Source organism: Calypte anna, chromosome 18 (genome assembly GCF_003957555.1).
Source record: "Calypte anna isolate BGI_N300 chromosome 18, bCalAnn1_v1.p, whole genome shotgun sequence".
NCBI classification, from domain to species: domain Eukaryota; kingdom Metazoa; phylum Chordata; class Aves; order Apodiformes; family Trochilidae; genus Calypte; species Calypte anna.
The window spans coordinates 1,097,314-1,120,471 of record NC_044263.1 but is presented as its reverse complement, the minus strand read 5'-3'; the positions used below and the strand labels follow the sequence as shown (position 1 = coordinate 1,120,471).

At 65.7% G+C, this 23,158-nt stretch overlaps 4 protein-coding genes across 6 annotated transcripts; 2 read left to right on the top strand and 2 right to left on the bottom strand.

Annotated features, from left to right (window-relative positions):
- Positions 1 to 286: 286 nt before the first annotated feature.
- BTBD17 (BTB domain containing 17) lies at positions 287 to 10,392 on the bottom strand. Its single transcript, XM_030462110.1, has 5 exons — positions 10,218 to 10,392; positions 9,731 to 9,937; positions 9,262 to 9,450; positions 2,226 to 2,502; positions 287 to 1,870 (listed from the first exon to the last, which is right to left on the bottom strand). The coding sequence occupies exons 1-5, from the start codon at positions 10,390 to 10,392 to the stop codon at positions 790 to 792; spliced, it is 1,929 nt and encodes a 642-aa protein (XP_030317970.1). The 3' UTR covers positions 287 to 789.
- GPRC5C (G protein-coupled receptor class C group 5 member C) lies at positions 9,357 to 15,370 on the top strand. Of its 3 annotated transcripts, none has more exons than XM_030461985.1 (5): positions 9,357 to 9,597; positions 12,605 to 13,667; positions 14,188 to 14,276; positions 14,824 to 14,970; positions 15,140 to 15,370. In XM_030461985.1, the coding sequence occupies exons 2-5, from the start codon at positions 12,647 to 12,649 to the stop codon at positions 15,170 to 15,172; spliced, it is 1,290 nt and encodes a 429-aa protein (XP_030317845.1). In that variant the 5' UTR covers positions 9,357 to 9,597; positions 12,605 to 12,646; the 3' UTR covers positions 15,173 to 15,370. The 3 variants fall into 3 exon arrangements, with proteins under 3 accessions (XP_030317845.1, XP_030317846.1, XP_030317847.1); XM_030461986.1 differs by lacking the exon at positions 9,357 to 9,597 and adding an exon at positions 10,800 to 11,125; XM_030461987.1 differs by lacking the exon at positions 9,357 to 9,597 and adding an exon at positions 11,493 to 11,557.
- Positions 15,371 to 17,480: 2,110 nt separating this feature from the next.
- CCDC137 (coiled-coil domain containing 137) lies at positions 17,481 to 19,557 on the bottom strand. The gene is made up of 6 exons (XM_030462109.1): positions 19,322 to 19,557; positions 18,966 to 19,093; positions 18,668 to 18,878; positions 18,344 to 18,426; positions 18,172 to 18,251; positions 17,481 to 18,020 (listed from the first exon to the last, which is right to left on the bottom strand). The coding sequence occupies exons 1-6, from the start codon at positions 19,555 to 19,557 to the stop codon at positions 17,805 to 17,807; spliced, it is 954 nt and encodes a 317-aa protein (XP_030317969.1). The 3' UTR covers positions 17,481 to 17,804.
- Positions 19,558 to 19,669: 112 nt separating this feature from the next.
- On the top strand, positions 19,670 to 23,092 carry PDE6G (phosphodiesterase 6G). Its single transcript, XM_030461995.1, has 6 exons — positions 19,670 to 19,695; positions 20,133 to 20,362; positions 21,874 to 21,944; positions 22,504 to 22,680; positions 22,783 to 22,823; positions 22,914 to 23,092. The coding sequence occupies exons 1-6, from the start codon at positions 19,689 to 19,691 to the stop codon at positions 22,988 to 22,990; spliced, it is 603 nt and encodes a 200-aa protein (XP_030317855.1). The 5' UTR covers positions 19,670 to 19,688; the 3' UTR covers positions 22,991 to 23,092.
- Positions 23,093 to 23,158: the final 66 nt, after the last annotated feature.

The window sequence follows — 23,158 nt, the reverse complement described above, 5'->3', positions numbered from 1 at the left end:
CCTCCCTGTGCCAAACACACCCCCAAAGCACAGACCATAGTCCCCAGGGAGGGACACAATGACCCCAGCCAGAGCCACGCAGCTGCTCCAGGGAGGGTCCCCAAGGGTGCTCAGCACCCAGGGAATGCTGCTGGGCACCCATGGGGACACCCAGGTGTCAGGGTGGGGTTTTGTTGCTCTGAGGGGTTACATTAAAAGCAGATATGCTGAGAGGTGTGGGTGCTGTGCCCTGCCCCTCCCCAGGGACAGAGAGCCCCCCAGAGACCCTCCCAGCACCCCCCGTGATCGTTTTCTGCTTTTATTAGACAGGGGGTGGGGTTGCCCGGGCAGGGATGGAACAGATCTAGACAAGAGTGGGGACAGTGCCCCCAAAACCTCCTCTGCCAGGGGAGGCAGCCAGAGCACCCGGGGCTGCTGCTGGGTACCAGGGCCAGCAGATGGACAGAGGGGGGCCATGGGTGGCACCACAGGAGGGACAAGCTGTCCCTGTCCCCCTCCCTTGGCCCACAGGGGATTACAAGCCCAGAGTGTGCCCATGGCAGGGGGCTGCATGTTTACACCTCCTGCACCACCTACGTGGGGCTGGGAGCTCCTGGTGTCCCCTGTCCCCACCTCCCCACAAGCACCCAGGGACAGCCATGGGGATGGGATGTGACAAGGGGACAGTCAGGGAGGGGTGGGCGGCAGGGAGCAACCCCAGGGTCCTCCAGACATGGGAATCTGCAACTACCTACGAGCAGGAGGAGGACCAAGGGTGAGCCCTGCCCACCCGGACCCGGCTCTGCCTCGTTACTTCTTCACCCTGATGAGGGAGTGGTAGATGGGTTTGATGATGATGTGGAGGTGCAGGGAGTTGTCGATGAGGTACTCGGAGGTGCGTTTCTGCAGGTCAGCCTGGGACAGGAAATCGGCAGCCTCGTCCGAGCTCTGGTGGAAGCTGTAGACGTGTTTCACCAGGACACGGCCCTGCTGCCTCACACCCACCAGCACCGTCTTCTGGAAGCTGACGCCGGCGAAGTCGGGGCTGCTCATGGCCGGGGTGATGACGAGCCGGGGGCGACCGTCCTCGATCCGAGCCGGCTGGACGGCACCCGAGACCGAGTCCGAGTAGACGGGGCGCAGGCTGACAGGCAGCCAGCGCGGGGAGAAGAGCAGGTTCCAGGTCACCCTCTTCCCGGCGTCGTGGCTGCTGGGACCCAGCTGGGTCTGGAAGCTGGTGCTGCGGTCGTCCCGCGCCGGGTTGTTGATGACCCACTGGGAGCCCCAGCTGGGCGCGAGGTAGTTGCGGGGCAGGAACATGCTGCAGTTGACGTCGAAATACTTGGCGAAATGGAGAGGGGAAGCGGCGTGGAACTGGAAGGCCTGGAAGAGCAGGTCCCGCACCGCACCGTGGTGCCGCGCCAGCACCGCCGACTGCGCCTGCAGCCTGAAGAGCTGGCTGGGAGCGATCATGGGGTAGCGGATGGCACGCAGCACCCGTTCGGCCACCGGACCCTCGGGCTGCCGGCGGCCCAGCCAGCTTTCCACGGCAGTGTAGAGCTCCAGCTCGCTGTGCAGCACCAGGTCGGAGCGTTCCAGCAGCAGCAGCAGCAGCTCCGTGCTCACCGAGCCCCACTCGGCGCTGCCCAACACCGCCGAGAGGTTCCAGGCCAGGAACTGGAGGCAGCTCTCCTGCAGCCCCGTGTCCCCGATGCTCACGGCGTAGTGGTACCAGCCCACCACGTGGCCCTGGCTCGACTCGCTGGCCAGGTGGCTCCTCATGTACTCGGCCACCCCGCGCTGCAGCCCCCAGACCCGGTACTTGCTGGCCAGCTGGTGCAGGGGGATGGCTTGGTGCAGCAGGATGGAGACCCCCCCGCAGTACAGGTACCTGGGGCAGAATACAGGGAGGTGACACGGGCGTCCCCTGGTCTGCTTCTCAGTCTGCCACTCAGCCCCAAACTCTGGCAGTGCTGTCCCTAGCATCCTCCCTCCTTGGCTGCATCCCTCCAGATATCCCATTCCGTGGGGTGCCTGGGGGAGCATCCTCCTTCCTTAGCTTCATCCCTCCCAGCATCCCTATCCCATGGGGTCCCTGTGGTCTCCCGAGAAGCTCCATCTTTTCCAGGGAAACATCTGCCCTCCTTGGCTGCATCCCTCCAGGAATACCATCCCACGAGGGCCCTGTGGTCTCCCATGGAGCTGCGTCCCTCCTGATGTCCCCATCCCACAGGGTCCCCACCTACTTGATAAACTTCTCAAAGAGCGCGGCGGTCTCAGGTGGCTCATAGAGGGTGAGGATGCTCTGGTTCTGCAGGAGGCTCTCGAAGACCTCGCTCTGGAGGCTGAGGAGCAGCTGGTGGGTGTGGAAGACCTTGGCCTCCTCGGAGGCGGCCGTGCGGACCCGCAGGACGGAGTCGCTGCCGTTGCCGTTCTGCAGCAGCTCCTGCAGCCTCTGCAGCAGTGTCACTGAGTGGTTGATGGTGGCCACGGTGGTGTCACCACTCGGGTCAGCTTTCTGGGCTGCAGAGAGATGGGACTGTCCCAGTGCTGCACCCCGAGAATGAGGGGGCCCAGCCATGGGGTGATGTGAGGCTAAGGGGGCTGGGATGCCTGGCTCTGTGCACATCCTCTCCCTGCTCCTAGAAGAGTTGTCTGGGGCCAAGGGATGTGCAGAGGATGAGGGGACATGGGGACATTTGCTTTTCTGCAGCAGAAGGGTTGAGACCACCATGTCCCAGGCTGGGACGTGCTGGGAAATGGCCCTGTGCCGGGCAGCGCTGGCTCACAGCCCAGACTGCCAGCCCCAATCCCAGCCCCAATCCCAGAGCCAGCCCTGAGCATTGCCCCCGACCCCCCACATCCCAACCGACCCGAGGGGGTGTGGGGAGCCAGGCACCCCCTGTTCCTGCACCCTGTGTGGGGGTCTTCTCCTTCATGAGGAGCCTTCCTCCTTCTCCTCCTCCCCATCATGCCTGACACAACTCCCACCCTCTCCCCAGAGCATCCTTCCCTCCCGGGGGGAATTTGGCCCCAGCCTCTCTCAAATCCCATCTTGCTGGATTACCCTTCCCAGCGCTGGTTTAATCTGAGCTGAGCAGGGATGGGGAAGGGGATTTGGAGCCCCTGGCCCCACAGTGCTGCACATCCCTGCCAGCAGCACCGAGCTCTCACCCTGGGCACCGTGGGGCACAGCACGTCCAGTAGCCACATCCAGCCCCCCCGGGAGCTGCACCCACCCCTCCCCAGGAGCCCCGACGGCTGCTGCAGAGCCGTGCTCAGCATCCCCTGGAATCACCCTGGTGCCCAGCAGGGGCTGTGGGACCCGCAGCCCCCAGACTCCTCCAGGCCTCCCCCCTCCCCGGTCACCCTTACCGGCGTGCACAGTGAGGAGGAGGAGGAGGAAGGCAGGGGTGAGGCAGGCGGCCAGGGGCCGGGGCCCCGCCAGCCCGGCCATGGCTTCAAGCGCATCTGGCGGGTGGCGGCGCGGGCGCGGTGGCCTCCTGGCCCTTATGTAGGCCACGAGCCCTCCCAGCCCTCCCAGCCCGCACCGCCACATCGATTGGTGGAAACTGGGACCGGCCGTTACCAAGGGAACCGCTTCCAGCCCCCAGACATCCCACCCTGACCCCGGGACCCCAGCCCCGCATCCCCGGGGTGGTGTGAGGGGATGCTGGGGTGAGCCCCGGGGTGACACGGGGACATCTCCGTTTGCCACCTGCCCGTGCTGCCACCGGTGCTGCCGTGCGATGTCACAACCCCACGCGTGGTCGCAGCCCTTTGTGCCGGCAGGACCGGGGTCTTTGCATTCAAGGCACAGCTCGGTGGGGCCTCCCCGGCTCATGGGTATTCATGGCGGCAGCAGCCCATCACCATGGCATCGGGGCTGCCGGCAGGAACCGCCTGCCCTTTTCCCAGCCTTTGCAGCCAGGAGCGGTGCCAATGCCCCGTGCCTGCCCCCCCCCCCGGCATCTTGCCCACCCTGACAGCCATTTGAGGGGCTTCACAATGGGGTCGGGTTGATGTTTGCCCCCTCCCTCCCACGCCGCCACTGCAGGGTCAGTGCATCCCGGGCATGGGGCCGGGGGTGGCACTGGTGCCCCCACCCCTCTGTGCGGAAGCATTTGGGGGCAGAGCCTGAGCAGGTGGGGAGGAGCAGGGGGTGTCTGCCCCCCACTTCTTGGCATCATGGGGTGATGGACCAGGACATCCAGCTGAGATGCAAGCTGGAGGGGCGGGGGGGGGGAAGTGAGGGGCTCGGGCTTAGACATCTCCAGATGTTGAGCGTGGGCAGATGTTGCCACAGCTCCCGTGGGGGTGTGGGGGGATCACCCATCTGGCCCTGACCCACGGGTGGAGGGGCTGGGGACAAGCCACCTGGTCTGTCCCTGTGCCATGCTGTACCCCCGTGGGGCAGGGGAGCCCCGAGGGCAGGGTGCAGTGTCCCAGGCTGCTGTCCCTCCATGGCGGCACGGGGCGGGGGGGGAAGAAGGGGCCCCCGGCTCGGCGGGGCGGGTTAATGGCTCACCACAACCACCGCCGCCTCATTTAACCACCCGCCTGCAAAACAACAGCTTGGCGGGAGCGTGCACCCGGTGACACCGGCACGGTGCCAGCACAGCCTGTGCCCAACAGCCCAGGGACCCTCCTGTCCCCTGGACGGGCAGCAGCTGGACACCGGGACAGGGTGGCACGGGTCATTGGGCTGTGAGGGGACAGGGAGGACCACGGTGCTGGTGATGAGGGGACAGGGCATCCCCCGGTGAGATGTGCTGGAGGGTTGGGTCACCATAGCGACCCACGTGGGCTGGGGGCAGTGGGGTGTGGGTGGCTCCAGGGACACACCGCCCTCCCTCCGCCCCACGGCCCCCGGGGCTGAGCGATGCTCTGGGTGACGGAGGGGACACGGCCACCGGCGGGGACACAGCCACCAGAGAAGACACAGCCACAGGGACACAGTCACCAGTGGGGACACAGCTACCGATGGGAACACAGCCACTGGTGGGCACACATCAACTGGTGGCTCTCTGGGTCCAGAAATGGTGACACCACAAGCTCGGTGGGTGACACAAGAGCCACCGAGGTGAGAGGCCCATCACCCGCTGGATTTGGGGAGTGGACGCGGTCGGGGGGGCAGAGAGGGCCGGAGCAGAGCCGACCCACTGCAGAACAAATAGGGGCTGGGCTGGGAAAGGGTTAACTCAGTCCCGCTGCTGCGATCCGACATCTCTGTACCCTGGGGGCACGAAGGGCCTGGCCCAGTCCCCCCTCATTAACCAGATCTTATTTGCTGCTAATTGGCATGCCCCCTGCGCATGGTGGTGTGTCCCTCACACCCCCAGCCCGGGGCTCTGCTCAGCATCCTGCAGCCATCAGGCAGAGCCCAGAGCCCCCCAAGGCTGCCAGAGCCCCCACCGCGGGCACTGCTGGGGGGGCAGATGCGGCCGGGTGGGAGGGGGCGGCGCGACCCCTCACACCTCCATCCTCGGAGTTGTCAGGGATCTGCGATAACTGGGACTGGGCCATTTAGGGGTCCCTGGGGTCAAGGGTAGGACTGGGATTGGACTGGACTGGTGCTCAGTACCCCCCAACCCCGGGCTGAGGACCTCCCCCTGCAATCTACAGCCTCTCCCCGGGCTGAAGACCCCCTCTGCACCCCCACCGGGGCTCAGGACCCCCCCTGCATGCCCCTCCTGCCCCCAGGCTGAAGACATCCACGGCACCCGGGGACTGAGCACCCCCCTTTGCTCTTCCCCCTTCCTTCACTCTCCCTGGGCTCAAGACGCCCCCTGCACCCCTCAACCCCCGGGTTCAGGGGATCTCCCCCCCCCAGCACCTGACGGTCGCCTCCGGGAGATGCTAATTTTGGGGGGGGATTGTGACCAATCAGAACGCAGAGCTCAGGTTTGCTCCCCGGTCCCTGGAGGACGCCTCTCTGATTGGCTGAATACTGATTCTTTCTAGCCAATAGGAGCGCGGCTTCTCGGGAAGGGGCGGTGCCGCCGGTTTATGAATGATCGGGAGTGGCGTGGGCCCGATCCGGGCGCGGGGTGTGGGCAGGGGTGCGGGCAGAGCTCCCGCCTCATGTGAACCTTCCTGAGGAGCTGGCAAAGCACACCGGCTGGCAGCCTGGAGATGGCCGAGCCCCTTGGCACCGCTGGGACACCCCCGGTACCTCTGGGACCACCCTACCCGCCCAGCACCCCTGGGTCCTCCCGGCTACTCCCTGGCCCCAGCACCCACCCAAACCCACAGTGTTTTAACCCGTTTTTTCTTCGGGGTGATAAGCGGGACAAACCAGGTGCATCTCCAGTAGCAGGACCACCCTCAGCTGCCGGGACTCTCACCCCAGTGTGCCCGCAGGGGCTGGGTCCTGCGTCCGGCATCCTTCAAGGCGATGGTCCCAGTGCCCAACAGCACAGCGGTGGCGTGGCCTGAGGAGGTGACACTGCGGGAGCTGGAGCGGTCGCCCTGCCTGCTGGGGGTCTTCCCATCGTGTAATTACAGCGTCCTGCTGGGGCTGGGGCTGCCAGGTGAGGGGGACAGGGCAAGGGGGCTGCTCGGGGGGTGCTGAGCCCCTGCAGAGGGTGGTGAGCTGTGCACCCTCAGCCCAGGATGTGCCCTCCAGCTCCCATCCCAGTTCTGGAGCTTTTGGGGATGAGGAGGAGAGTCCTCAGGGGTGGGGGACACCAGGCTGCCCCTCTGCTTCTCCTGGCCTCAGGATGCCCCCTCAGCAGCCCTGGCTGTCAAGCCCAGCCCATAGGGCAGGTGCCACACAGCAGGGACAGATGGTATTTGCATTGCTTGGATGACACACAGAAGAGATTAATCAGCCCAGCAAATCCCACTGCCCTGGGATATTTATAGCTGTATCTCAGCTGAGGTCTGTGGCCGCTCACCCTGCGGCCCTGGGACAACCTGGAGACACCTGGGTGCTGTGGGGACAGGGGTTGAGCCCTGGGGTGTCACCACTTCATATCATTCCCCTCCTTCCAGTGAATGTCCTGACTGCTGTGGCTCTGTCTCGCCTGGCCACGAGGACCAAGAAGTCATCGTACTGGTACCTGCTGGCCCTGACCACCTCCGACATCCTCACCCAGGTCTTCATCATCTTTGTGGGTTTCATCCTGCAGACAGCCATCCTGGCCCAGGCAGTGCTCAGCACCTTCATCCACACCCTCAACGTGCTGGAGTTCATGGCCAGCCACGCTTCCATCTGGGTCACTGTCCTGCTGACCGTGGACCGATACCTGGCCCTGTGCCACCCGCTGCGGTACCGGACCCTCTCCTACCCCCCGGCGCACCCGCAGGATCATCGCGGCCGTCTTCGCCCTGGCTCTGGCCACGGGCATCCCCTTCTACTGGTGGCTGGACTTGTGGCGTGACACCGACCCCCCCACCGCCCTGGACAAGGTGCTCAAGTGGCTGCACTGCGTCACCATCTACTTCTTGCCCTGCAGCATCTTCCTGGCCACCAACTCCATCATCATCTGCAAGCTGAGGCAGCAGAGGGGCTTGGGGGGCAGCCGACCCCGCCTGGCCAAGACCATGGCCCTCCTGCTGGCTGTCACCACCGTCTTCATTGTGCTCTGGGCTCCCTGGACCATTGTCATGATCTGCCACCTCTACGTGGCCTCGGTCAGGAGGGACTGGCGTGTCCACCTGGCTTTGGACATTGCCAACATGGTGGCCATGCTCAACACCACCCTCAACTTCTTCCTCTATTGCTTTGTCAGCCACACCTTCCGATGCACGGTGGCTGAGGTGCTCCGGACCCACCTCTGGCACAGCCCCCCACCCATCAGCACCCTCTTCCCCACACCAGCCCTGAAACCACTGGAGCTGCTGGCGGGCACAGCCCTCTGAGCCAGGGCTGCAGAGAAGCACCCAGCCAAAGGTCCTGGCACCCACTCAGCCCCACAGCATCACCTGGGACCCTGCCCTGGGGATGCTGCCCCCCTGACACCCACCCACCCACCCACCTCGGAACCCCTGCAGCCAGGGGTGGGCTCCTGTGAGCCCTGGCCAGGGCATGGAAAGTGCTGGGTGCTGGTGGGACCATCATCCTGCATAAACTGGTGTGCTGAGAACAAAACTCTGCCTGGGTCCATCTCTGGGGCAGGGACACCCTGCACCAGTACCCCCAGCCCCAAGCTCTTGGCTCTGCCCACCCAGGTGTCTGGGGGGGTACTGGGAGGGAGCAATCCCGGGGTTCAGCACCCCCAGCCAGAGCACAAGGTGAGACCCCAGCTCTGGGCTCTGCAGGACCCAGCTCCTACCCATTTCCCCAGCCCCAGAGACACCTAGGACATCCCAGGAGAGTCACCCTGCAAGGCTGCAGCCCCCCGGGGGCACCCCCCGTGCACCCCAGCAGCGAGAGGGCGCAGCATCTCCCCTCAGCTCCAACTGAGGCTCAGGATGAGCTCCCCTCAGCTCAGGATGCCCAACAGCACAAGTGCCGCCCTCCCAGTAACACCAGTGCCAAGCTGGTGTGATGCTGGACCAGCGGCTGTGCCGTGCCAGGCTGCGGGTTCCCAGCTGCCACCAGAGGGCAGGGACGGGACGCCCTGCGGAGCTGGCACCCCCAGCGCCCCCTCTGCACCAGCCCTGCCCACCCTAATTCCCCCCTAAGGTCCTTGGCATAATTCCTCCCAGCAGACCAGCTTTTCCCCTCTAGCTCCCCGGGGACAGGGCAGGGCGGTGCCCGGGGGCAAGGGATGTCCAAAGCATTGAGGGGGCTGGAGGCGGGGGCAGAGACCCCCTTTCTGCTCACCCACCGAGCCTTGGCTGGGATGGGGCACAGTTCTCCAAGTGCTTGTGGGATGGGCCTCGACCCCCCCACCCACCACACAGGGCTGACCCACCCCGGTACCGGTGTGTGCCCACCCACCCGCCGCACAACCGGGACCCCCGCAGGGGCAGCCCCCTCGGCGCTGCCGTGTTACACCGGGCAGGATCCGGCTCTGCCCGTCCTCCCGGTGAGAGGGTTAAACCCCGAGCGGGTGGTACCTGGGAGGTGCTCGCTCCATTAATTCTGGCATGTGAGGAGAGCGAGACCGGGAAGAGATTAGATATTAACCAGGCAGAGCCTCCCGCCGGCGGGCACCCCAAGCCGGGGGGCTTCCAGCGCCGGATCCCACCCTGGGGCCCTTCGCTGGGGTTGGAGGGGCCACGGGCCAGGGGGCTTGGCCAGCACAGGCAGCGTTTGGCAGGAGCCCGGGCAGGGCTTGCGGCAGGCCGGGTCGGCCGGTGCCCCCCCCTTCCCAACCGGCGGTTATTTACTTGGAGAAGGAGGTGGAAATGTGCTGACCGCGTCCGCCGGCGGCGAGGGGCTCCGGGCTGGACAGAACCGGCTCGAGTGGAAAACAGCTCCCGGTTCCCGGCCTGAGCGGGGAGGCAGCTGGGAGGGCGAGGGGGGCCCCCAGGTACGTCCCCTCCTTCCCCTCCCCCGGCTCCAGGTACGGCAGTGGCCTTGCCGAGGTGAGCCTCAGCGGCTGGCTGAGCAGAACCGCCACGGTGCCGGGGCTCAAGTTGGCCGTGCCATCATCGTGACATCGTGCCAGCCGTGCCATCGTGCCAGCCGTGCCAGCCACCCAGCCCTGCGGCTCCAGAGGAAAGGTAAGCCTGGAAAAAATGCACCCATCATGGTGATGTTTTTGGTAGGAGCCAGTGGGGAAGCCTGGCCCAGGTCCTGGTGCTGTGCCAGCTCCTCACTGCCAGTGCTGTGCTCGAAGGATCTGCCTGGGCCCACCATGGCACCAGGACCGGGCTCTGCCCTCGCCGAAAGGGCTGTGCCAGGCGCCAGCATCCCCGGCACGCGGCCTCAGGAGGGGACAAAGGGCGGCAGGTCCCTCGCAGCCCTCGGTTGGTCCCTGCACGGAACCGGCACATGGTGGCATCACATCCAACCTGCCCCCAGACACCTCCCCCCGTTTCTCTAGGGGCGTTTCTGTAGGACCTACAAAAAGAAAACAGGGGTCCACAAGCGAGGGCTAGAAAGCCAAGAGGGTCCCCGTGGGAATGGGGGGAGGGAACCACTGGCAGCGGGGGCGACATGAGGGTTGAAAGAGGTGCGGCCACGGGGCAGCCTCGAGGGGAGGATGGACGCCTGCCAGCAACCCCACGGCGGGTGTGGGGGTCGTGGGGGGGCTCCTGCTGAGTCAGCAGCCGGGAAACCCGCCGGCCCGGCGCGGCGGAAGGAAGCAGCCGGCAGGAAGCCGCATGCAGCGCGGCCTCACCGAGGCCCGGGCCGGGGTCGGCGCCGGTGCGGGGGTGGTAGGGCAGGCAGCCCGTGTTCCCGGCACTGCTTATCCAAGGCTGAGCCTTTCCCGGTGAGCTGGGGTTACTGCCGGGCCTCGGGAGGCTCCCCAGCTCCCCTGGGGAAACTGAGGCACAGGAGGCCTTCATCCTCATCGCCCGTGCGAGAGCACACGCGTGTACACGTGCCCCGGCAGGGAGGGACGGGGTTGTCCCCAAACACCATCCCAAAGCCAAACGCTCTTTAGGAAGGTGGCAGCGGGTGCAGCACCCAGCCCAGGCACGCCGGCTCCTCCCAGGGGACTCCGGTCGTCGTGCTGTGGGTGCTGCCAGCACCGGCTCTGCCTCAGTTTCCCCTCGGTTTTGTTTTTATCCCTGCCCAGGCTGAGGGAGGACCCGCCGGAGGCGAGTTGAACTTTCGTCTGCATCCTTCACCCTCTTGCTTCACCCTCCCAAAATAGCAGCGCCTGCCTGGAAACCTCCCCCGGGGCTGGCAGCACCCCGGCTTCCCCAGGGCACCCCGAGCCTCCGGGGGCTCATCCCCCACCCCAAGCTCCAAGGATGGGGTGACTGCGGGGTGCCCATGCCCATCCCTGTGGTGCTCATGCCCATCCCCCCGGGACAGGGACCACCCAGCCCTGCTTGCTGTCCCCGGTGGGAGCTGCCCTGACCCCCCGGCCCCCCACGGAAAGGGCTTTTCTGGTGCCCTGTGCCCTGCCAAGGGCTCGGGCTAAGCTGTCAGCTGACATTCCTCTGAGAGGCCCCTCCGGGTCTGCGCCGCGGGGCTCTCCGGTGGGAGCTGCTGTATCCTCACAGGCCCAGCCCCGCTCCCGGCTCCCACCTGAAAACCCACCCAGGAGCCCACCCGCTGGCCCAGCACCCAGAGGAGGTGGGTGCAAGGGCCCTTGGGGGTGATGCCTTCCCGACATAGCCCCCCGCTCCATTCCCCACCCCGATCCCCTCCAGCACCTCCGGGCTGACCCAGCTCCTCCGTGCTGAGACCCCACAGACTCATTGCACTGCTGCCCAGGTGCTTCCCTGCTGACCCAACCCCCTCAGCCTGGGCTCTGCTCCCGCCCCTTCTCCTCCCTCCCCCATGCCCCGGGATAAGGACCCCCGCCCGCAGCGGGACCTCGGCCCGGTTCTGTGCCCCCGCCCACGGCGGGAGGCAGGTCCCGGCCGGCCCCGAGCGTTCCCCGTCCAGAGCCGCACCTCGGGGAGGGGCCGGGCCGGGCAGGCGCACGGTGTGGCGGGACCAGGGCAGCCTCACCGGTGCGGCACGGCGGAGCGGGCGGGCAAGGGGCACCGGGCACTGGAGCCGGTGAGAGGTGCTGGGGAGGGAGGGAGGGGGGGAACCGAGCTCTGGGGGGTACTGGGAACCGGAACGGAAACGGGTCGGGAGCCGGAGCCGTCCGCCCCCGCGGACGGAGGGTTGGGGACGGCTCTGGCTAAGTTTGGCTCTGGGAGCGACGGAGAACCGGGTCGGTACCGGCTGGGAGGGACAGGGGGAGCCGGCTTAGGGTGCAGGGAGACCGGGTCGCTACCGGTCGGGTGTGCCGAGGAACCGTCCGGGATTGCGAGGGGAACCGTCCGGGGGTTCGGGGAGAGTCGGCGCGGTGGAGCCGGGACGACAGGCGGGTGGGGGGCTCGGTCCCAGCGCGGTGCTGGGGGTCCCTGTACACATCCCGGAGCAGAGCCCCGGGCTGCAGGGGAGCGAGGGGTCCCAGGAGCTCCATCCCGGGGTCACCTTGCTGAGGGTCCCTTGCTGGGTGTGTGTGTCCCAGCAGTGGGGCTGCAGCTCCCCCACTGCCTCTTCTCCCTTGTGCCCATCCTGTGCTCCCCGGGGCTCCAGGAATGGGGACAGGGACCCCCGTGCCAGGCTGTGGCTGCCTGCGTGCCAGCGGCTGGCAGTGCCGGACACGGGACCTGCGCTGGGTCAGTGCCCGGAGCCACGGGAGGGAAGTGGGACAAGAGAAGTGGAAAGGGGAAGGCGCTGGCACGCGGGGACAAGCTGAGGGGACAATCCAGCCCTGCTTGTGCTCCGTGTTCCCGGGGAAGCCAGTGGGCACGGTGCTGCTCCTGGCACCGGAGGAAGGGATCACTCGGGGCTCCTAGAAATCCCGAGGGGCATGTGGGGTGCAGAGGGGCTGAGCCCCCCCGGCTGCCTGGCAAGGAACTGATGGGGGATCTGTGTCCACCTGCTCCCATCCAGGGCTGCTTTGGGCTGGGCTGAGCTGGCACAGATGGGGATCCCCAGGACCCCATTGCTCACCGTGGCGTGGTGGGAGCAAAGCTGAGCTGGAGATTATAGGCAGCGATGCCCTGAACCCTGGTGACAGATCCTCCTGACCTCCTCTCTGCCCCACAGGGTCCCTGGACGCCCTGCTCGGTGCCTGCCCGGCGGTGCAGGATGGGTGCTGCAGCACTGCCACCAGTGGCCACCTGCCTGCTGCTGCTGGCCCTGCTCCCCACAGCTGGTGGCCAGGGGACCCCTCCCTCAGGCTGTGGCAAGGACCTCTCCTCCCTCTACTACAACCTCTGCGACCTCTCAGCAGCATGGGGCATCGTGCTGGAGGCCGTGGCCAGCCTCGGTGTGGTGACCAGCTTCGTGCTCACCATCGTCCTGGTGGCCAGCCTGCCCTTCGTGCAGGACCCCCAGAAGAAAAGCCTGGTGGCTACGCAGGTCGTCTTTCTTCTGGGCACCTTCGGGCTCTTCTGCCTGACATTTGACTTCATCGTGGGGCCGGATTTCTCCACCTGCACCTCCCGCCGCTTCCTCTTCGGTGTCCTCTTTGGCATCTGCTTCTCCTGCCTGCTGGCTCACGCCGTGGCCCTCAACTTCTTGGCACGGAGGAACCGGGGCCCGCGGGGTTGGGTGACGCTGGTGGTGGCCCTGCTCCTCGCCTTGGTGGAGGTCATCATCAACGCCGAGTGGCTCATCATCACGGTGGCACGGCGGGAGGGCAGCCCCACGGACCCTTGCCAGCTGGAGGACGCCGACTTCGTCATGGCGCTCATCTACGTCATGTTCCTGCTGGTGGCCACCTTCAGCACCGCCTGGCCCGTCCTCTGCGCCCGCTACGGCCGCTGGCGCAAGCACGGCGCCTTCATCCTGGCCACCACCGGCCTCTCCATGGCCATCTGGGTGGCGTGGACGGCCATGTACCTCTATGGCAACCGGAACGTGGGTGAGAAGCCCGGCTGGGATGACCCCACTCTGGCCATCGCGCTGGTCTCCAACGCCTGCACCTTCCTCCTCCTCTACGTCATCCCCGAGGTGACGCACGTGACGCGGCGGAGCCCCGAGCAGGCCTTCGAGGACGATATCTACCCCACCCGGGGGGTGGGCTACGAGACCATCCTCAAGGAGCAGAAGTCCCAGAGCATGTTTGTGGAGAACAAAGCCTTCTCCATGGATGAGCCCTCCTTCGGTGAGCACCACGGCTGGCGGGTGGGCACCGGGGCTCAGCAGGGCAGGTGGCGAGACATCTGCCCACGACCTGCCCGGGATCGACGCCTGGCGTTGTTGTGACTCCCCAAAAAAAAAACTTGCTGGTCTGGGTCTACCAGTTGGGGCTGAGCTGGGCAGCCGCGGGGGTGCTCCCTCCCTCCCTCCCCAGCATGGGGTGCTGGCAGCTCCCGGCTGCCACCCCAGGCACCCGAGACCCTGCAATAACGTGGGGTGGTGTGAGCTGCCCCGGTGGCACCGGGTGCCTGCAGCCCCCCGGGGCAGGGTGAGTGCTCCCGAGAGACCCTATAATAACAAACCTGGGCTGTGCCAGGAGCGGGGTGACACAAAGCTTGGGGACAGCCCTCCCGTCCCCCAGGAAAGGTGCAGAGCTACCAGGTGCTGAGTCACGCTCATTAAACCTGCTAATGAGGAGCAGCTCCCTGGTGGGGTGGGGCTGTGAGGTCCCCCTGCCCTCTTTTCACTGTCCCCTGTGTCTGCAGCCAAGAAACCGGTGTCCCCATACAGTGGCTACAACGGGCAACTGCTGACCAGTGTCTACCAGCCCACCGAGATGGCTCTGATGCAGAAGGTGAGGGCAATGCCAGCACGAGCCCCATCCTGCATGATGGATGATGGGTTTGTAACTGGAGCTGCTGGGATGGTGGCTTTTGGGAGAGCTCCCCTTATCCCGATGTCCCAAGGGATGCTGTGATCCTGGGGGGTCACCCCTCACCTTTCCAGAATCATAGGATCAGACTGGTTTGGGTTGGAGGGACCTTAAACCTCACCCACTGCCACCCCTGCCATGGGCAGGGACACCTCCCCCAGCCCAGGGTGCTCCAAGCCCCACCCAACCTTCAGCACTGCCAGGGATGGGGCAGCCACAGCTTCTGGGGGCACCCTGGGCACCCAGGGGCTCAGCACCCTGATGGCAAAGAATTTCTCCCCAAGATTTAACCTAAATCTTCCCTCTTCAGTTTAAAGCCATTCCCCTCATCCCATCCCTCCATGTCCCCAGTCCCTCCCCAGTTTTCCTGGAGCCCCTTCAGGCACTGGAAGGTGCTCTGAGGTCTCCCCTGGGATGCTTCAGGGCTGGGGGTGCTGCTCCAGCCCCCACCCCATGTCTTTCCCCACAGACTGAAGGTCCCTACGATGTGATCCTGCCCCGTGCCTCCACCGGCAGCCCGGCAGCCGGCAGCACCAGCTCCACCCTGCGAGCTGAGGACGCCTTCACGGCACAGTCCCGGCACGCCAGCACCCCACGGGACAGCCGGGGCTGCCAGGTGGGTTAATGTGCAACGGGGGGGGCAAAGTCTGTCCCACCACAGGAGGATGGGCACAGGGATGGCTCTGCCCAGGGGTGACCGTGGCTGCATGTGCCGGTGATGGAGCTGGGTCTGCCAGCCTGTGCCAGCACCGTGCCACCCCAGCACTGCCCTGCTCTGCCCACAGGTGCAGTCCCCGTACAGCAGGAACCGGTGGTGAAGCCCCTGGGCACAGCCGTGGCCCCACCGTCCCGCTCCAGAGGTCTCTCCAAGCCTCATCCCACCCCACCAAGGTCCATCCCAGCCCGTCCGGCAGCCAGAGCCGGTTCCTGCACAGGGGACATCCGATGTGATCCCAGAGCCATTGTCCCGTCCTACCTGGCCATGGCACCCACAAGCTGCCGGCTCTGCCCAGACCTTGTGTCCCTGCTGCTGTCCCTGCCGCCAGGACCAGCTCCCATGGGGCCACCCTGAGTTGTCCCTTCGCTGCTGTTGTGACACACGGAGACCCTGTCCCCTCTGGGGCAGGGACCACCCACCACCAAGAAGCCGAGGAGCAGGGGGACTCCTGCCCAGGGCTCCCCCGGCACCGAGCCCCCGTTCCACACTGACCCTCACCAGCCCTGGGGACATTGCAGGTCCCAGACTGAGCTGGCACTGTCCTGCCACAGGGCGCAAGGTGACACAAAGCTCTCCCCAGCCCTGGCTCCTGCTGTGCCTCAGTTTCCCTGCTGGGGGGAAGGGAGGGCTGCTCAGGGTCCTGGGGGATCAGTGCCTTGCTGGGGCTGGGGGCCTGGCCCCCCACAGTTCCAGCTGCATTCTTGGTGCCTTCCCCCTCTTTGGGGCTCGGGGGTCCCTGCAGGGAGCGGGGAGGGAGCTGGACCCCCTGCCCTCCTCGTAGCTTTCCCCATCGTTTTTCCTCTTCCCCCTTTTTTTCAGGTCAGACCCAATAAAGGTGGTTCTTTTCCTATGCTGTGGGCAGCCCGTGATGGGGAGGGGGCTCCCAGCCGTGCCACCAGCTGCTCCCTCAGCCCTGGCCCCACCACAGCCAAGAGCTTCTGCCACGGTGCCAGCGGGCTCAGCCCCACATCCCCCTCCTGGGAAGCAGCAGGGAGAAAGGGGGAGGGGGGCTCAGGGCAGGACCCTCAGCATCCCCCAGCCCCGTCCTCCTCCTGGGCTACGTGTGGCAGGGCCAGGCACACAGATGGGACCGGCAGCCCTGGCAGTGCCAGCAGTGGGACCGGCAGCCCTTGGGCAGATGGGCTGCCTGGCAGGACGTGGCACAGAGGACGTGCCAAGGTCGGAGGTGGTTTCTCCTGCTCCTGCTGCCGTGATGATTCCTCCTGTGGGCAGGAAGCCTGCGGCCGGCAGCGCCCTGAATTATTCAGGGCCTGAAACGGCTCCGTGGGGACAGGAGGGTGACCCTGTGTCCTTGAGCACAGCTGACAGCTATGGTGCCCACACGAGGGATGCACAAGCTGTGTCCTGGCCGGGCACATGCCACGCTCCTGGCTGCGGGGACACGGGGAGCTGGCTGTGGGCAGCAGGACCCAGCTGTGTCCCCCGGGGCTGTGCTGCATCACCCGTGTTTACCCGGTGCCACTGGCAGCGAGGACGTCTCCAGGCAGCACCAGGTACCCGAGGTCGCTGGGGACGCTGTCACCGCACGGCACGGGGTGGCAGGGGCTGCTTTGGGCCGTGTCCCCAAGCTCTGCCTTCTCGGTGTGCGAGGAAGGAGGTGGCAGCCCTGGGGGTGGCCAAGCCACAAAAACAACCTGCAAAGACTGTCCCCTCCCTGCTCTGGCAGGGGACACTGGAGCCGCTCTGCTCCCCGAAGCTGGCCCCAGCCCCTCCGGAAGGCGGGGATCCCACCGGCAGCCGCAGCGCCGCTCCGGCCCGGCTCCAACAGGCTCAGCTTTGTGTGCCGGGGCCACCGAACAGCGCGGCCTTTGTCCGGCACAGGTGAAGCTGCCACGCAGCCCCACGCCCGCCCCACCGGAGGTGCCGCGCCGGCAGCAGCCCCGGGCCCCTCCCCGGGAGGGATGGGTGGTGCGGGGTGAGTGCGGGTGCCGTGATGGGGCTGTGGTACCGCCCTTGGTGGCACCGTGGGCACTGTGACCCAAAGGATGGGGGCAGCACCGGGCTGGCGGTGACACTGAGGGCAGGGGTGAGTGTGGCTGCAGGATCATGCAGCGTGCCCAAGTGGTGAGGACAGGAACACAACACGGTGAAGGTGAGACTCAGAGGATGCTCCTGTGTCACCAGGGATGCTCCGTGTCCCCAGGGCTTGGCTCACTTGCCTTTAACCAGGCTGGGAGCCACAGGAGACACACCCAGGCCCTGGCATTTCCCTCCAGGACCCTGTCCCCAACCACAGCCCTGCCAAGGCCAGCACTCAGCAAGTGACAGTGACAATGTGCCCACTGCAGGCTGGGACTGCCATCTGCTGGCATGCCACCAGGCACAACGGGGTCCCTGCCCGGCACCGTGCAGCTCAGGGAGGCACAAACCTGCTCATGCCATCAGCACTCAGAGCCACTTTTACTCCAAGCAGGTCCATGACACCACGAGGGGCTAGCTCAGTCCATAGCTCCATGGGGGTCTCAGTCTGTGACACCACAGGGGTCTCAGTCCATGGCTCCACGGGGGTCTCAGTCTGTGGCTTCACAGGGGCCCTGGCTCTGGTGCCAGCCCCATGGTTTGTGGCACTGTGGGGGTCCCAGCTCTGGCACCGAGGCCATGGGGTGCCCCAAGCTCAGCAACACAGAAGTAGGGTGAGGCCAAGCATCCCCCTCGAGTCCTGGGTCCCCACACTCCCTGCACCCTTCACTGGCACCAGGGCAGCCCAGGGCTCAGCGGGGGACCCTTCGTCCAGCCCGGCCCCTGTCCCGTGCCAGCTCCCGCTGCTGCTGTTTGTGCCTCTGGATGTCCCTGTAGGCCTGGATGACACGGGCTCTCTCCTCCTCCACGATGCGCTGGCGAGCCATGGACATGGGTGCTGCTGGGGACACTGGGGACACCGGGCTGTGTCCCAGGTGAGATGTCAGGAGGAGCTGCTTCCGTCCAGCCTGCAGGCAGACAGGGGATCCAGGAGGTGGGAAAAGCCAGGACAGGGCTGTGAGGAGGTGTCACCAGGAGGACGAGGCCTGGGTTCACCCTGACCTGCAGGTACCCAAGGCCACAAAACAGGGGTAGGTGGCATCACCCCCCAGAGCTCACCTGCTCAGCAGGACCCTGGCCCCGTGGCCGTGAGGTGATGGTGGGGGGCTGTGTCACCACTTCACCAAACGCCACCGTGTCTAAAGGAGAGAAGCAGGTGCCAGCACTGAGCAGGAGCCCCCCGGACACACCAGGGCAGGGGGCAGTGCCCTGCTCGCTGTGCCAGACCCACCTTGGAGCAGGCTCTTCTCCAGCATGTCCTCTTTCTTCTCCTCCTTCTTCCTCCGAGCTTTCTCCAGCTTCTTATTCTGAAACCTGAAGCACTGCGTTGTGGCCAAGGCTCAGGACCAGGTAAGGGAGTTCCTACCCCAAAACTTGTGCCCCTCCCCATGTCTCCAGTCCTAGAGATTTGTGTAGAGCAGCCCCCTATCCCCCCACCCCCCATCCCTGTTGCTGATGGACCTGTTCTGTGGCACCAGCAGAACACCCACCCCGTGCCCAGAACCGGACCGGGACACAGGCTGAGCCGGTGCCATCACAGGGGCCTTGCTCTCACTCTCTTTTTCTCTTGGACTTCTCTGGTGCCACCTCCTCCTTCTCAGGCTCCCTCTGCAGCTGGTTCTTGGTGAGGAACAGGACTCGCTGCACCTCCTGCTCCATGCGGTAGACGTAGGAGCGCTCCGACTCCCCCTTCCCCCTCCTGAACTTGGGCACGGGGATGTCCCCCTGCGCCTTGGGGCCCCGGGACTTGGGCTGCTGCTTCTTCTCTAGGAGAGACAGGTGACATTACCGCAGCGGTGACAATCTGGGCCGTGCCCCGGGGGAGCGGGATGTCCCGCTGCAGGATGTCCCACCTGCCACCTCCTTCTTCCCGGGGCCGGGACGCTTCATGGCCTCACGGCTCTTGATGAGCTCCCGCAGGCGGAAGGGAATCTCCTGCTCCTCGGGGTGCTTGGGCTTCATGTTGTCCAGCTTCGGTCTCCTGGGAGGAACCAACCCGGTGTCAGGACCGCCCCGACACTGCGGGACCCGGGCACGGCGCGACACCGGGACTCGGGAGAGGGGATGTGGGAGTAGAGGGACACAGCGACCCGGGCACCGAGACACGGGCAGGAAGGGACACAGGGACCTGGGATGATGCCCCGTGAGTTCAGACCCCAGACCGGGAGCGAGTCACGGCCGGTACCGACCGCATCTCCCGGGCACTGACCTGCCGCGGCGCAGGGCGGGCGGTCCCCGCCCCGGTACCGGTCCCTGTCCCGATCCCTGTCCCTGCCGTTGTCTCTGTCCCTGTCCCGGTTTCTGTCCCGGTCCCTTTCCCCGGCCCATTCCCGGTCCCGGTCCCATTCCCGGTCCCCGTCCCATGGCTCCGCCGCTCCCCACGTGGCCGCCACTTCCGGTTTCCCTCCGCCTGCTGTCGTTCTGACCCCGCCCCTCACTCCCCATTGGTCATCTTTTTAAGCCACGCCCTCACATCCCAGCATCCCGCGCTCCTATTGGCTGCAGGAGCTGCCGCTCTCCCGGGCCGCTGCGGTCGGGATGTGGCTGCGGGGGGTGCGGGGGCTGGCGGGGACGCGATGGGTGGTGAGGGGGGGACATGAGGGGAGCAGGGGGTCCTGGGGGGTCCTGGGGATGAGGTGGGGGGCTCATGGTGTGTGTGGATAGAGGGGGGACGGGGGGAGAGGGGGGGGACTGGGGAGGGGGGACTGAGGGGATTAGGGGGGGTCCTGGGGATGAGATTTGGGGTCTGGGGAGGGGTTGGGGGTGCTGAGGGGGGTGTGGGACACAAGGGAGGGGTGGGATGAGATGGGGAGGGGCTGAGGGGGGGTCAGTGGGGTCCTTGGGGGGGTTGAGTGGGTCTGGGGGTGCTGGGATGGGGGGGGCTGCTGGGGCTGTGGTGATGGGGGGGTGACTGTGGTGGGAAATAGGCTCTGGGGGTGTCTCTGGCTGGGGGGTGGATTGGGGGCGTGTGCCCCCCTGTTCCCCCCAGCCCCACTTCAGCACAGGGTCACTGTTCCCAGTACCCCCCGGACGGTGTCGGCATCCACAGGGGGGTGTCCCCCCTGCACCCCAACCCCACCACCATCTCCATCCTTCGGGAACTTTCCGACACCCCAGGAAAGGCCGGCGGCACCTCGGACACCCCACAGAGCGAGGAAGGGACGGGTGCTCCCCAAGGGGGGGTCCCCCCGCTGCCCCCCCCACCCACCAACTGCTGCGGGACCGGGTGCCCCAACTGCGTGTGGGTGGGGTACGTGGAGGAGGTGCTGGAGCAGTGCCGGGACGGGGGGCAGCGGGTGCTGGAGGCTGTGGAGCAGCACGTGGAGGATGAGAACCTGAAAATGATCCTCAGGATGGAGATCAGACTGCGCACCAAGAGGGACTGATCCCCCCTTCCCAGGAATCCCCTTCCTGATCCCCCCTTCCCAGGAATCCCCTTCCTGATTCCCCCTTCCCAGGAATCCCCTTCCTGATCCTCTCTTCCCAGGAAACCCCTTCCTGATCCCCCTTTCCCAGGAAACCCCTTCCTGATCCCCCCTTCCCAGCCCCCAGGAAACCAGCGGGTGAAAACCTCAGCTCCGGGCTGGATGGTGGGCTCTGGACTTGGCTTATTCAAACTATTTATTTCTGTTGTGTTCAGCTCTGGGGAGGGTCCCAGCCCCCCCACCGGGGACCTGCGTGGCATCGTGCACGCTGTCCCACGTGTGTTTCACTCAGGTAGTGCCCAGCTCACGGGGGACCCAGCCCTTGTCCTCAGCCCTGGATTTCCCTGCAGCCAGACTCTCCTCCCTCAGGATGGAAAATCCCATCCCAGGCCAGGCTGGAGCAGCCCCCCCAGCCCTAACCCCCCCAACACCCTGTGCTCTTGCGTCGTCCTTGTGTTCCCCAGTTGGGTTTTAATCGTCTTGGCTGTGACCGGGTGACTGGGGACCCCCCTCCCTCCCACCAGCACCATAAGCCTCTTAGGAGCTTCTCTGTGTGAAGGGCTGGCAGTGAGGGGGGGCTCGGGGGGCTGCTGGCCCCTGCCCTGGGCAGGAGGGGTGGGCAGCGTGCCACACCGAGCACGTGGGGCTTGGCAAGGACGTTGTCACCAGGGTCACAGCCTGCCCAGGGGATCTTCACAGTGCCTTTTCCTTTTCCCTTTCCTTTGCCTCCATCTTACAACCCCATAAATGTGGCCCCGTGGGTCCTCCCTTCCATCCCACCCGGCTCGGGGCCATCACGAGCCCTCCAGACCCCACCGTGGGGTCCTTGAGCAGAACTCGCTAACAAACCCCAAGCTGGAACCAGCAATTAACACCCCAGGGCCCCGCTCTTTGCTGGAGAAGTGGCCAGTTCTGCTGGCTGAGGGAGAAAACGCTCCCAGATCCCTGTAATCCTATTTATTGGAGTCCAACTAATTGCAATTAGTGGCAGGGGCTGGCGTTCAATTAAAGTGTACCCAGATTATTCCTTTTTTGTAATTGCTTTAGTGTTGGGATTAAGGGAAGCTTGGGAGTGATACCCCCTCCTAGGGGCTGTGGGGCAGGGGCTGCCCGAACCCTCTTCACCCCAATTTTGCCCCGAGACACCCTCAGCCCCACTGAGTCCTCCCCCACAGGTGATTTGATGTCCCCCCTGACACCCTCAGTGCCAGCAGCACTAATCCAGCCCCCCCGCCTCCCAGCGTGGGGGGAAGGACAGCAGATGACCCCTTCCAGAAGAAGGGACATCAATAATCCTATTACGCCTGCACAGGATAAATCTGCTCTCCCCTAAAAGCCACCCAGAGAGTCTCCAGGACGGGGGCCACCGGGACAGAGGGGTCTCCTGTGGAGCAGCACGGCAGCTGTGTAAGTTGGGGGGGGTTCTGCTCCATCTGTGGGATGGGACCCGGTCCCGGTGGCACCAGGGCTTGGAACTGGGGTGGACAGGAGCCTGCTGTCCCCCCCAGGGGTGGGGTCTCCCCAAACTGGGGTCTGTGCTCATTGCTGGGGTGCAGAGGGAGGTTGAACCCCCCCTGTGGTGTGGCTGCTGTGCCTGGGGGGGGATGGAGCTGCCTGGGGGTGTCCCCTTCCCCTGTCACTCTCTGCTCCATGGCGTGGATGCCAAGGGGTCCACAGCTCCGTGTGCCCACCACCCCCGAGGGACACCACAGCCACACCAGTGCCATCCCACTGTGGCACAGGCAGCTCAGCCATGGCAGGGGACTCCCAAGGGGGGGGTGACATCAGCAAGAGATGGAAGAACAGCCCCCCAAGATACCTCTCCTGGTTTTGGGGGTGAGGGGATTAAGTGGGCTCTGAGCTGTGCTGAGTCAAAGGCCCGAGGAGGGGGCTCAAGGGGCCCTGGGGAAGGAGGGGGTGGGAGGTGTGAGAAACCAGTGGTACCCCCCCATCTCTCCTCCACCAGGGGTGAGGAGCCCTCCCGGGGCACAGCCATGAGCCTGGAGCCCCACTCCAAGCTGGAGATCAAATCAGCCACCAGGGTGAACGGGGGACCCGCCACCCCTCGGAAAGGACCCCCCAAATTCAAGCAGAGGCAGACGAGGCAGTTCAAAAGCAAACCCCCCAAAAAAGGGGTGCAGGGGTGAGTAGGGAAGAGCCCCAAGAGCCACAGCAGGGCTCTGGGTGCCAGCCTGGGGGTGTGGGTGCTGGCTGGGGACAGGACAGACAATCTCTCTCCTTGCAGATTTGGTGATGACATCCCAGGCATGGAAGGGCTGGGAACAGGTATGGGGGTCCTGGGTCCCCCTGGCTGTGGGTGGGCAGCAGGGCTGGGGTGGGGGGGTGAGGCTGACACAGCTTCTCTTCTCTCCCCAGACATCACTGTCATCTGTCCCTGGGAAGCCTTCAGCCACCTGGAGCTGCACGAGCTGGCTCAGTATGGCATCATCTAGGGACAGCACGGCCAGCAGCAGCCACCTGCCCCCCAGTGCTCTGGAGACAGAGTCTGCCCCGGCCACACAGAGGGGCTCAGCCTGGGAAAATGTTCATTAAAACCCTTAAGGAGCACGGGAGGCTGATGGTGTGGTCTGGGGTGGATGGAGAGGAGCGGGGTGTGGGGG